We start from the raw sequence: 13,202 nt of genomic DNA on the forward strand, positions 1-13,202 counted from the left end.
CCATACCAATTTTGGTAAAAATCTATCCATACTCCACAAAGTATATACATGAACATACAACAGACAGTACTATTATATTTATATAAATGCCGCCAGTGCAATAAATCCGTTTATAACGTATTCGTGACGTTATATTCGCACCATGATATTGGAGAAAATTAAAGTTCTTCGTGATGGGAAACGGAGGCGAAACGGGAAAATCGTGACCCTATTACAAATTCACATTCACACAAGATAAAAATTTCGCAAAGTTGGGGATTGCACATTGTGTAATAAAAAGGTTTTTCCAGTATCATATAAGCAAATGTTCCATTATATTGTAATAACTATCTTCAAAGTTTCAAATATTACTAGGCCCAGTATAGCCGCGTAGTTAGGACATTTGACTCGTAATCTGAGGGGCGCATATTAAAAATTCACGTTCCACCAAACATTCCTGCCTTTTCAGCCGTGGTGGCGTTACTATGTGTGGTCAATCTCACTATTCCTTGATTAAAGAGCAGCATAAAATTGGCGGTGGGTGGTGATGACTAGATATCTTACTTCTAGTCTTTCACTGCTAAATTAGGGAGGGCTATCGCAGTTAGCCATTTTATAGCTTTGGACGAAGTTAAAGTAAACCAAATATTATTTAAAAATCTAGCTCATCTTAAGCCTTATAAGTAAGTGTGAATTCATGTAATCGTTGTACCACAATGCTGCAATCATTGCAAGTAAAATAGTAATTCCTGTCAGTATGTTTCTAATAAACTTATTTTTAGATAATACACATTAGCCATTATAACTTGTATAATTAAATATCCAGTAACTAAGTCGTTAGACAAATTGTTTATAATTTCGTCATTATTTCAAGCGTTCCTTTAATATCACAAACATCAGTGACACAGTTGCTTTTATTTCAATAGCTGTTGTTTCTTCATTCAATTACTCAATCAGAAGATATAATTTGGTTATTCTTTAATATTTAAACCCTCTACGGAGTTGATTTTTGTGAGACAAGCGGTACTTTTATACGGCACTGGTAATATTTAATAATTTGAAAAGTCTATCTTTGTAACAAACTTACTTTCATGCACACGCCAGCTAGTGGTACAGCGATATATCTGCGGACTCACACCGCTAGAAACCGAGTTTTGATACCCGAGTTGTGGGCAGAGCACAGATAGCCCATTGTGTAACTCTACGCTTAATTACAAACAAACAACTTGCACATAAACTGTCTGGTTTAATGTGTTTTTATTAACCAACAAAAATGTTTCAAAAACCAAGTATCCTCTAGAAACCCCCGAGACAAAGTTCAGTTTTTTAAGTATATACACCGAAACGCTAATGACTCGAATTAAAAATGAAATCAAGTTATAGTAACTTACTTTTAAATGAATGTTTTCACGTTGTTTTACGTAAAATAAGATTGTTTACCACAACATCGACAATTTTCTAGCGATTGCTTGTCTTGAGTAATTACTAATTTTCGTATGTTTTCTGATTCATCATTTCCAAAACTTTGTGATATATTAATTATCTATTAGCAGGGTTGCCTCGGCGGCGAGTGTGTTCCAGGTTTAAGAAGAAGACGTGGAAAAAAACGTTTCTTTTTGCATCTTAACGTGTGATGTAATGACACATTTATGTGCACGTGGTTGTGACGTTAACCAGATTTTTGTTTTAAATATTACTAAAGAAACTTCAATGAATATTTTGGGATGCGATCCAAATTTTTTTATATATTTTCACTGTTTATAATTTTAGTTTCAAAACCAGTTTATCGTGTTACCAAGACTCACGATTAATATAAAACTAAATCGTTGTATTTGTTGATGAAAATCATGATTAAAATATAACCCATTGTTTCTCTAGATTCTTAAATGTTCTTTATCTGTTGCTGTCTAGTATGTAATATAGTGACAGTTTGGTTGATAAAAAATCTTAATTTGTATACTGAATTATTAGTGTACTTGGTTGTTACAACTTTGCCTTCAGTGATGTATTTTATCTTATACTATTACATCAATCAGTGCTATTTTGGCAATGCATTTAAAAATTGTACTGTTATAGTATTTGATGTTAAATACTGTTAATTAATAGAAATATATAACATTATACACAACCAAGTGTCATCACGTGTAATGAGTTTCTTTTAATCGGTTTTGTTGTTGTTGTAATAACAGAAATTGAATAAAGAAATAAATACAGAAATGATCATACTTACTCTTCATGTTGTGAAAGAGAAAATGTTTCGGGCTCGGCATTGGCCACATGGTTAGGGCTCTCAACTCCAAATCTGAGGGTCGCGAGTTCGAAACCTCGTTCCACCAAACGTGCTTGCCCTTTCAGCCGTGGGGACGTTATAACTTCCTATAAATCCCACCATTAGTTTGTAAAAGAGTAACCGTCATTACAAGTTGTATAATTAAATATCCAATAACTAAGTCGTTAGACAAATTGTTTATAACTTTATCGCTCATTTCAAACGTTCCTTTAATATCATAAACATCAGTGACACGGTTGCTTTTGTTTATAGGCGGAATACTTAAATAATTAAATAAAAAAAGTTGCTCATCAGGTTAACGGTAACCTATTATAAACAGCAAAACCTATAATGAAGAAGCTAGCAACTTGAAATAGTGTGTTACAGGCTCTACCTCATCCTAAATTATATTTCTTTCAGGCATTATAATCAGAGAACTAAACTAAGTAAATTAAAAATATATTCATAATAGAAAGAGAGATTGTTTAAAGTTTCTGTACATAGATGAATATAATTTGAATATAATGGTCAGGACAGTATGTAAGAGACATCCGAGATTTATTATCTGTTTGTATTGATTTTAGAATTATAGGGAAAAGTTTATATATTCTCATGATATATTTACCTGTTTTTTTTTCAAGACAAAAGTTTCTTTGAATACCCAAACACTGGTAACGATTTCATTCAGTTTGCTTCAGCAAATACCAGGACAAATAAAAGTTGTTATTAATTAGTTCCAATAGAGTTTCCAATAAATAGGAGAGCAAAAATATATAATTATCAATATCATTCAGTCAAACGAAAGAAACAACTGAGATTAAACAATGTCACTAATGGATGAGTTATGCAAAAATATTGGTGAAAAATGAACACCGTGCGTTACTCGCATACTGCTGCCATCTGATGACAAACAGAAGCTTCACAAATAAATATTAATCATTGGCAGATGATTCGTTTTAATAGGATCATAATTATTATCGTGCTCATGTTCGTTGAGGAAAAATTGTAATATACCTAAAATTGATGTGTGCGTGTGTGTGTATAATATCGACTAACATGTTAGCGTGTTATAATTTTTTTTTCCATAATCCTTGAGAAAATAGACCGGGTATGAAAAAACATAAAGAACAGATTGTCACAGGTAGCTATTGTTACAGGTTGTTCTTGTTACAGGTAATTATTGTTACGGCTAGCTATTATTACAGGTAGTTATTGTTACAGCTAGCTATTGTTACAGATGACTATTGTTACAGGTAGCTATTGTTACAAGTAGCTGTTGTTACACGTAGCTATAGTTACAGGTAATTATTGTTACAGTATGCTATTGTTACAGGTAGTTATTGTTACAGTTAGCTATTGTTAAAGGTAGTTATTGTTACAGGTAGTTATTTGGTTCATCAAAGACAATCAAGTGAAAAATAAGTTATTTAAAATATAACCCTTCACACCCATTAACACATTAAGGGAAGTTAAACTACCATCTCACATCGTTTGACAAAACATTCTTCTAATAACAGGTCAAAGAAGTGGAATTAATAACACTGCACAACAATTTTTTTAAAAGTTTTGCTTCCTCAAAAATGTTTGCTGATTGTGACAGGTACCTGGTGGGTATGCACAAATATAGTTTTAATTTTGCTTCATCCCTTAGGAACTCTGAGAAATAGACAGTTAACTGTTTACCGGCAATAACGTATTTAATTGCGTTTATGTTTTAATACGCTATTAAGCTCAACATAATTAAAAGTGTTTTGCTTCTGATTTTCGTTTGTATTCAATGTCCGGTGCATCACGTTGCAGAGTCCAACAGTAGTCAGCAAGCACCGACGGATTCCAGTTGCCCTGATATCGTTTTTCCATTGAAGCAATATCCTGGTGAAACTGAAGATTTAGATGAAACGGTACGTGATGGGAAAATTTGGATGTGATTTTCGTGATCAGCAGCCAAAAATTTATAAAGAACACCCAACAGTGTTCAAGAAGCAAAAACTTTGTTGTGCAGTGTAATCACACTGAAATTGGTGGTTCGTTGTTTGTATTTATTTCCTACAAAATTCAGAATATATTTCTCACACTTTATCTTTCCTTCAAAAACATAAAAAAAATCCATTAGCAGTTTATTTATGCTATCAATATTTTAAAACTCTCAAATCAAGTCACCTTTATTTCTTCTAGGCTTCAATGAAAACAACTTTAATCCACGTATCACTCTTCGTAGTTTGAAAATTTCAACATCACCTTCTACATGCTTTCTCTGATATTTTTCTTGGAAATCAGTATCTTTTGTTTAATAAGAGTAACAAAGTTTTGAAAACTTTGATAAAGAAGAGATAAAATTAAATTATTTTAAACAAAGTATTTTTTAATCTGAAGGAAAAGGCCCGGCATGGCCAAGCGTGTTAAGGCGTGCAACTCGTAATCTGAGGGTCGCGGGATCGCATCCCCGTCGCGCCAAACATGCTGGCCCTCCCAGCCGCGGAGGCGTTATAAAGTGACGGTCAATCCCACTATTCGTTGGTAAAACAGTAGCCCAAGAGTTGGCGATGGGTGGTGTTGATCAGCTGCCTTACCTCTAGTCTTACACTGCTAAATTAGGGACGGCTAGCACAGATAGCCTTCGAGTAGCTTTGTGCGAAATTCAAAACAAACAAACAAACTGAAGAAAAAAAGTGGATTTCCGATTATCCTAAATTTCCTTTTACCCTCACGTTTTGCAAGTAAAACACTTTCACGTATCTTTTAATTAACTTTACAATTAAAAGAATTTTCAGATTTTGACCTTTATCAGAGTTTGATTACCCATTAATTTTATATTTCCATACCAATTTACTGTGTACGTGTAGTAAGAAATATTCAAGTAAGTTTTCATGTAGATGTTTCTCACATAGTTAACGAAATCGTAGTGAGCAGGATGTTAAAAAAGCCTAAAAATTTACTGATCTTTTGCTTAGATAAAACTTACGTAGTATGACAACTGTCTTGACAAAATGATTATACCAGTTTGGCCCCTTTTCTGTACCAATATCTGGGATAGAATAAGAACCTTTAGGTTTGTGTACAAGATAGTATAAGCTGGATATCTCACTTGTACTAGTTTGTGAAGTAAACAATCTATGGATTACGAGATACCACATTACGACCACTTTTGTTTAGCTTGGAAGTGTGGCCTGTAGAATGATTGAAAAATCTCATGAATTTCACACTTCCGTAATTAATGTAGAATATATAATTATTCATGTATGTACCTGAGATAGTATTCTAAATTTCCATGCGAATTCTAAATGGAGCAAAAACATTTATATTGACTGTATATCTCAAAATCAGTATCGCAAAGTGCTGTGTGAAATCTCCAAGGTCCGAGATAAACCGTGCAACCTTGATGAAGCTCAGTGCAGTTTGTCACAACATTTCCTGGTGGAACAGATGGCTATTTGTTTTACGATTCAGCCGGATTTAGAGTTTGCAAGAAGCCATTAAGACCAGTAAACACAGTGATGATGTTACAAAACCACAGGTACGTAATGACACTGTGTAGTATGCAGTATGGCATCTTTCTGATGGTGAGTCCATCGTTCGAACAGCGATAAGTCTGCGGATTTACAACGCTAAACTCAGGGTATCCGATCCTCCTCGGTGGACACAGCAGATAGCCCGATGTGGCTTTGCTATAAGAAACACAAACACACACTCTCTGACAGTGAATTTAATCTTTGTTACCATGCACTAAATCATCCATTCGGGACTTAAGCTTGAGAATGTAATATTTGTCAAAGAGAAACTGAAGTTCTCCATTGAACATCTCGGACGAATTTTGGTAAAGAAAATGTCTATCAAATCTGTGGAAGGATTTCGGCCATTTTATCAAACATTTTCAATCAAGTTGTTGCTTGGAATGGAGAGATTCGAGGACAGGCAGTGCAGTACCTATTGTTGAGTTTAATAGTTTTACTATTCGATCCCCTAGAGTATTAGGACAAGGCATGTCTCAATGAATTTCACTGCAGATTCGTCGATATGAAGAAACCGCAAAGCAACAAATATGTATCAACCTGCTGTTTCACTAGATAAATCGTAATAGATGCCAAAAGGCAAGGAAGTAGAGCAGCCATGGTTCCCAAAGAGTGAACAAGGTTTCTCAAGTTCAGGTTCCATGACTACACAGTCATAGTCATAAACAGTCATACTCCCAAAAGTGTCATGACATAAGTGAAGGAGCACCAATATTAATTTTGAAATACCTGTTTGCAAGAATGTTTTGTCTTATTGTCAAATAGGGCGATTGGATGAGTGTACCTTTCAAGCCAACAAAATTATTCGAAGGTTAACAGCGAGCAGTGTTTGTCAGCACCTACTAGTTGAAACAAGTTGAGCCTGAGTTGGTCAACTAAATCATGGATTTCATGCCACATCTTATATGCTAATAGCAGTAGTTGTGGCACTGGGGCAGCAAGGACCTTACTCAACATTGTTGTATATCAAGTTTTCTATGTCAAGTTATCAATGTTGACAGATAGCATAAATTTTGTCCTGGTTACAAGCTATATGAGAGTTGAGAGGCATATTTACAACTCTGTCTTGGTGGTGTTGTGTGTCGAGGAGATGTAGATGTCTTTGAAATGGTTTTAAATTAGTATCTTAAGATTAGACCTTCTGTATATATTGTCAGTTAGTTATTCTCGTCCAACAGACAAACTGCATTTCTGCAACAAACCAATCTAAAGCTGCTTTGATTTGGTCTAAGAATAGTTTATAGTTTACGAATAGTTCAAGGCACCAATGAATATTAAAATAGTAGGAAAACTCTTCTGGCGAACAAACTCTACTCCGTGGATGCAGTTTAGTGTGTCATCATCTTCTATTGTGGTGATAGAACCAACACACGAATCACACTTTCTTCTTTCTGGAAAGCATGATGCACTATCTCAAACAGTTGTCTGTCAGAAAACAAACGTTGTACCAACACTGTAACTTCGATAAATAATCTATTCAGCTTTCGCTGGAATTGTATTTGACATGATAACAAGGCAAGGGTAACGAAAACTAGCTTTATAGCTGGCGTCATGGTTACTATGCTGTGTCCAAGAATGATTACACAACATCCAAAGCATCTGAAGCCTCTAACTGAAGGACGTGCAAATATTCTAAGCTCAATATAGAATTTTTACAATTGGCTGCTCGAGTTTATGTGTTAACCCTCTAAGAACATCTGATGTCGTTATCACCTAGTTATTAAATGTAAGAATCTTGTTTTCTCGTATCATAATATTTGCATTAAACTACTCAGTGGTAAACTAGAGGGACGGCAGTTAAACGTAATCACTGCTAATTTTGTGTCACTCTTAGCTGATCAAATAATCAGGTTTTACGTATAGCGTACCCATCTGCTCAACGTTTTTGCAGCAATGTGAATCATGAATCCTCGGATTCAAATTGTATCAAGCTGGCCACTCTCCAGACACTTTGTTTTTGCTTGCTTTTGAATTTCGCGCAAAGCTACATGAGGGCTATCTACACTAGTTATCCCTAATTTAGCAGTGTATGACTAGAGGGAAAGCAGCTAGTCATCACCACCCACCGCCGACTCTTGGGGTACTCTTTTACCAACGAATAATGAGACTGTCAGTCACTTTATAATGCTCACATGACTGAAAGGACGAGCATGTTTAGTGCGACGGATATTCGAACCCGCGACCCTTGGGTTACGAGTCGAACGCCTTAACCCACCTGGCCATGCCGGGCCTATCCAGGCGCAACTAAGACGAAAACAAAATAAAAATTATAATTTTACAAATTTGCTAAATCTTACAAAACTGTTGCTTGTATTCGGTTTATGATTAATAAGTATTTTTTCTTAGAAAAATAAAATATAAAGCTAAAAGTAGCATAGATCAATAATATTATCTATGACATGTTTATATTTCCTTTTTTTTTTTTGCACAAATCCACACCATACTTTATCTACATTTTGTCCATCAAGGAAAATAAATGATTCCTTGATTTTTGCATTGTAAATTCGTAAGCTTTCTGCCGACTTACCGAGAAAATTATGTTTAGAAATCGAAAAATTAAAATTCGCATTAATGCCTGTATATTTTTTAGTTCATCATGATCTGTTATCGTCATTATAAAAAATAAATTTAATTCATTTTCCTAATTATAAAAGAAATAAATTTTGATAATTAATACATTTAAACCTCACATTGATATACATATTTTTCTATTTTAAAGTTTAATGTGAGAAGGCTGTAATTTATCAAAATAGAAGTGCAGCAAAAACAACAGGAAATAGAACTTTAAAAAAGGTATTTGAAATGTAAATTTGTTTCTTTTCAACTAAAATTAAAAATACGAAATAGAATTAAATTTAGATTAGTACAATCATTTTGTCTAATTTACGAATGGAAAATATTTTTTTTTACCATTATATCTCTTACATTTCGAAATTGGCGGGAGAACCGGATTCTTCCAATAGTTTCACTCACTAGCGGTTACTTATAAGTAACATTTCCATATTGTTTTGCTATCCCGTAAGAGTTAGAAATGATTTTAACAAAAGGAGACTGTGAAATTGGAGTACTTCTTGATAGTTCTCGAAATGGTCATGATTTTGAAACCTCTTTTGAACGTGCTGATTGTTCTTACAAAAATAATTCAGAAAAATTTTATCTAAAAGAACGAAGCTTTAGTCGACAATATGCACCATTGTATGCGCACCGTCTAAAATCGATGACCAAAAACATCACACAAAGAGCAAGAAAAAAATGGGGTGAGTTGACTCATTTTGTACAATAACAGTGTGAACAGTTTATGTAAATCATAGTTATTCATTCGTGATCTTTGTTGGCCTTGTTTTCCTCGACTTGTTTTCAAAATCCAGTTCCCATTTATTGATGGGAAAAGTGACTAAACAGTACACGAATTATAAATGTGTTGTGTTTGCTAGTGTTGAACTTTAGTTATTCAAATGAATCGTCAACAACACATCATAGATTTTTAAGGCAGAAAGCAGTGGCACATTTTCAGGAGTTGCCTGTATTTGTAATTCATAAATGTATGATTTATGATGTATCATATAGATTCAGTACAGTACGGACTGTGAAAATAAATTTGATATTAAAATACTAAATACTATCATTACAAACGTTGCTTAGCAACGGTAAGAGTGCAGATTTAAAACAAAAACGGTGACCAACACAATTTTAGAAATTACCTTTATCTATAATTGTTATCACACACCAGAATAATCAACCTAAGAGAAGGATGAGTTGATAACTTTATATATGGTATAGGGTCATGGGTAAATAGTAAAATGTTTATCTGAAGTGGCTAAGTTATGTGAAATTATGGATTAAGTGAAATAATTCATATACGTATACTGAATTTGAATTATGTTTCTCGTTTTCTGGTTGGTGAGGGCAGGTTATATAAATTTTAAATTTTGAAGTATTAATGGAGTTAACAATTGTTCTAATATATACATGTACAGTAGTGATGGCTAAATCCTGCCACTTAACCAGAGTAACCCATGAACTGGTACCAGATGCTAAAACTGCCTTCTTTATAGTCTGTTAGTTCAACATAAGGGACAGCTAGTGTATTTGCATTCCCATTGTGTAGCCTTACATGAACGTGTGAAACAAACAAAACTTATTGGTGTCATTGTAGTTTAATTGTTATAAAGATACCTTTATTGTATAACTGTAGTTTCAAGTACTATCATTGCAGTATACAGTTTGGCAAGTTTCCTCTTGACGTACGACCATTTTCCATATGAGCTTTAGATTATGGTAACTTTGTGATATTTAGCATTTGTGGTTATGTTTATGTATAACAGACAGTATTTTCTGAAATAATACTCGTGTAAAAACATCTACCTACTTTAGACATAGTATGAAAAAAATCTTTTCTTAAATTTAAAATATTTACTAGTAAACTACAGATATTGATAAAGTGTACAACATTGAGGTCATTTGGACTTTTGAGATGTTTTAATTAAAATATTTTAAAAGTTTTAAGCTGAATAAAGTTAGTAAATACTTTAAAACTAATAAGATTTAAGTTTTGCTATTTTTAAAATAATCACTAGTTTCTATTCATTTGTTTTCTAATTTATTCTAATATCTGTGATTGTAGGTTCTGATATCCCAATACAGAAGCTGTGTGATTTAACAGGAAACGGAAAAGTTTGCGTCATTGGAACACTTTTCAAGCACATGGAACTACAACCCAGTATTTTAAAAGAAATAAGTGAAGAAGTGATTAGTTCTTTAAGATTTTGAAGAGCAAAACTAGCTAGTGATGTCGAGAAACCCACTTGTTGAGATACAAAAGCGGCTCGTTTGGGCTGAGAAAATATTTTATAGAAGAGAGAACAACGCTTTTACCTTCTATGTAAAATATTTTCTCAACCCAAACGAACCGTTTTTGCATATAAAAAACTAGCTAGTGTGTGTACATAGATTGTAAAGACATATTTAGCAACACTAGCTAGTGTGTGTACGTGGACTGTATATACATATTTAGCAACACTAGCTAGTGTGTGTACGTGGACTGTATATACATATTTAGCAACACTAGCTAGTGTGTGTACGTGGACTGTATATACATATTTAGCAACACTAGCTGGTGTGTGTACGTGGACTGTATATACATATTTAGCAACACTAGCTAGTGTGTGTACGTGGACTGTATATACATATTTAGCAACACTAGCTAGTGTGTGTAATGGACTGTATATACATATTTAGCAACACTAGCTGGTGTGTGTCGTGGACTGTATACACATTTAGCAACACTAGCTGGTGTGTGTAATGTGGACTGTATATACATATTTAGCAACACTAGCTGGTGTGTGTACGTGGACTGATAGACATACGAGGGCTGTTCAAAAAATACGCGGACTGACGTCATAAAACAAAATGTACTTTATTTAGAAGTTACAGGTCTGGGACCCCTTCAAAGTACTTTCCTCCCCAACGCACATACTTATCCCAACGGTGTTTCCACTTGTTGAAACAGTCCTGAATGCCTTCTTTTGTAATGTCCTCCAGCTCCTTCGTCGCATTTGCCTTAATCTTGGGAATTGTCTCAAATCTTCTTCCTTTCAAGGGTCTTTTGAGTTTGGGGAACAAGAAAAAATCGCAAGGAGCAAGGTCAGGTGAGTAGGAGAGGTGGTGAAGAACAGTGATCAAGTGTTTGGCCAAAAACTCACGAGTTCTGAGGGCTGAATGGGCACAAATTTTGCAGCAACGCGGTGCATCTTCAATTTTTCTGTCAAAATCTCGTAACAAGATCCAACTGATATCCCACACTCTTCAGCAAGCTCCTGACAGTCAGGCGCCGATTTGCCGCACCAGGGTGTTGATTTTGTCGGCGTGGGTCGCCAGTTGACGTGGAAGGACGCCCAGGACGCCATCATCTTCAATGGACTGTCGGCCATCCTTAAAACGTTCATGCCACTTGAAACATGCCGTACGCTTCATAGCAACATCACCGTAAGCCGTGTTAAGTATAGCAAAAGTTTCAGTCACAGATTTTCCAAGTTTAACACAAAATTTCACAGCAAGTCGTTGCTCCTTCAGGTCATTCATTCTGAAATCCGCCAAACGAAAAAATCGCACTTCACTTAAAACCGCTGTAGCTAATACACAAATGAAGATATTTGCAATCGGGAAATGGCGTCGTAATCAGCTGATCTGTGCAAACCTAGCGACACCAAGCGGATTCCCCTGGAACCAACTGGAGCCGCCCATTTTTTTAACAGACCTCGTATTTAGCAACACTAGCTGGTGTGTGTACATGGACTGTATAGACATATTTAGCAACATTAGTAAAGATCAGAATATTTGTAGGAATCTTGATGGGTTTTTTTATTTTGTAAATTTGGGTTTGGTGTTTGTATTACAAGACTGCTGGATAGGTCTGCAGCTCTGGAATAGCTGAGACAGTGTTAGTTACTTCTCTGTAAGACCCTAGGTGTAAAAGAAGAGACTTCAATAAATAAGACTGTTGAGCTTTTAGGTCCATAAAGAGTTTTTAATGTAATAAACTTTGTGGATGATGACTTAGTATACATTCATTGTTTATGAAACCATCTATTTATTCACTTCAACACAACTATTATCATAATTATGGTGCTTTTGTTGTAACGACCCTCACATGTGTGTGTGTTTTTCTTAGAGCAAAGTCACATCAGGCTGTCTGCTGAGCCCACCAAGGGGAATCAAATCCCTGATTTTAGCATTGTAAATCCGAAGACTTACAGCTGTACTAGCAGGGGGGGAAGGTCCCCTCACATTGTTATGTGAATACATAAGCCAATACCCACTTTCTTTTCCAGTGTTTGGTGTGTGTTTAAATTAGATAAGAAAACTATATATTTAAGTTTAAAATATTTTGTAACAGTCAAAGGCTCTATTTGCACAAATTTTTGGAAGTTATTAAAAGGTTTATTGAAGTTTAATATCTTAAATATGAGATATTGTCAAACATTTCAGTTTTTATTGTTGGTTCCTGTTTCTCATTCTAGTTACTTTTGTTCTGTAAATACGTTACTTACGACCGTATATTTTTTATGTAACTAAATGTTTGAATAACTTGTAGCACTAAAACATCTATACAATTTTAGTATGTTATGGATTATGTTTCTCACTTTTTTTATGTTGTGTTGTGTCTTAAAAAAATGGTCTCGCATATTAATAAGTCAAAACCATGCAATACTAACCTATAAAATGAAAGGATTGGTGTGTTAACAGTTAACCAAATTTCCACTTGAGGAATATAACAATCTGATATTGACTTGGTCATTATCTCTAAGGAATGGTGTGTTAACAGTTGACCAAACATCCACTTGAGGAATATAACAATCTGATATTGACTTGGTCATTATCTCTAAGGAATGGTGTGTTAACAGTTGACCAAACTTCCACTTGAGGAATATAACAATCTGATATTG

At 34.5% G+C, this 13,202-nt stretch overlaps 2 protein-coding genes across 2 annotated transcripts in view; both read left to right on the forward strand.

Annotated features, from left to right (window-relative positions):
* Positions 1–1,803, forward strand: part of LOC143227004 (venom metalloproteinase BumaMPs1-like) — a 44,044-nt gene extending 42,241 nt beyond the window's left edge. The window contains exon 15 of the mRNA XM_076458551.1: positions 1,530–1,803. Within this exon, the coding sequence (XP_076314666.1) occupies positions 1,530–1,613 (84 nt within the window). The 3' untranslated portion in view covers positions 1,614–1,803. The remainder of the gene's footprint in view (positions 1–1,529) is intronic.
* Positions 1,804–8,699: 6,896 nt separating this feature from the next.
* LOC143227029 (DNA polymerase delta subunit 2-like) lies at positions 8,700–12,804 on the forward strand. The gene is made up of 3 exons (XM_076458579.1): positions 8,700–9,014; positions 10,382–10,503; positions 12,428–12,804. Exons 1-3 carry the CDS (start codon positions 8,789–8,791, stop codon positions 12,494–12,496), a joined length of 417 nt encoding a protein of 138 aa, XP_076314694.1. The 5' UTR covers positions 8,700–8,788; the 3' UTR covers positions 12,497–12,804.
* The last annotated feature ends 398 nt before the right edge of the window (positions 12,805–13,202 follow it).

The sequence above is a fragment of the Tachypleus tridentatus genome, chromosome 9, assembly GCF_004210375.1.
Source record: "Tachypleus tridentatus isolate NWPU-2018 chromosome 9, ASM421037v1, whole genome shotgun sequence".
Lineage (NCBI taxonomy): Eukaryota > Metazoa > Arthropoda > Merostomata > Xiphosura > Limulidae > Tachypleus > Tachypleus tridentatus.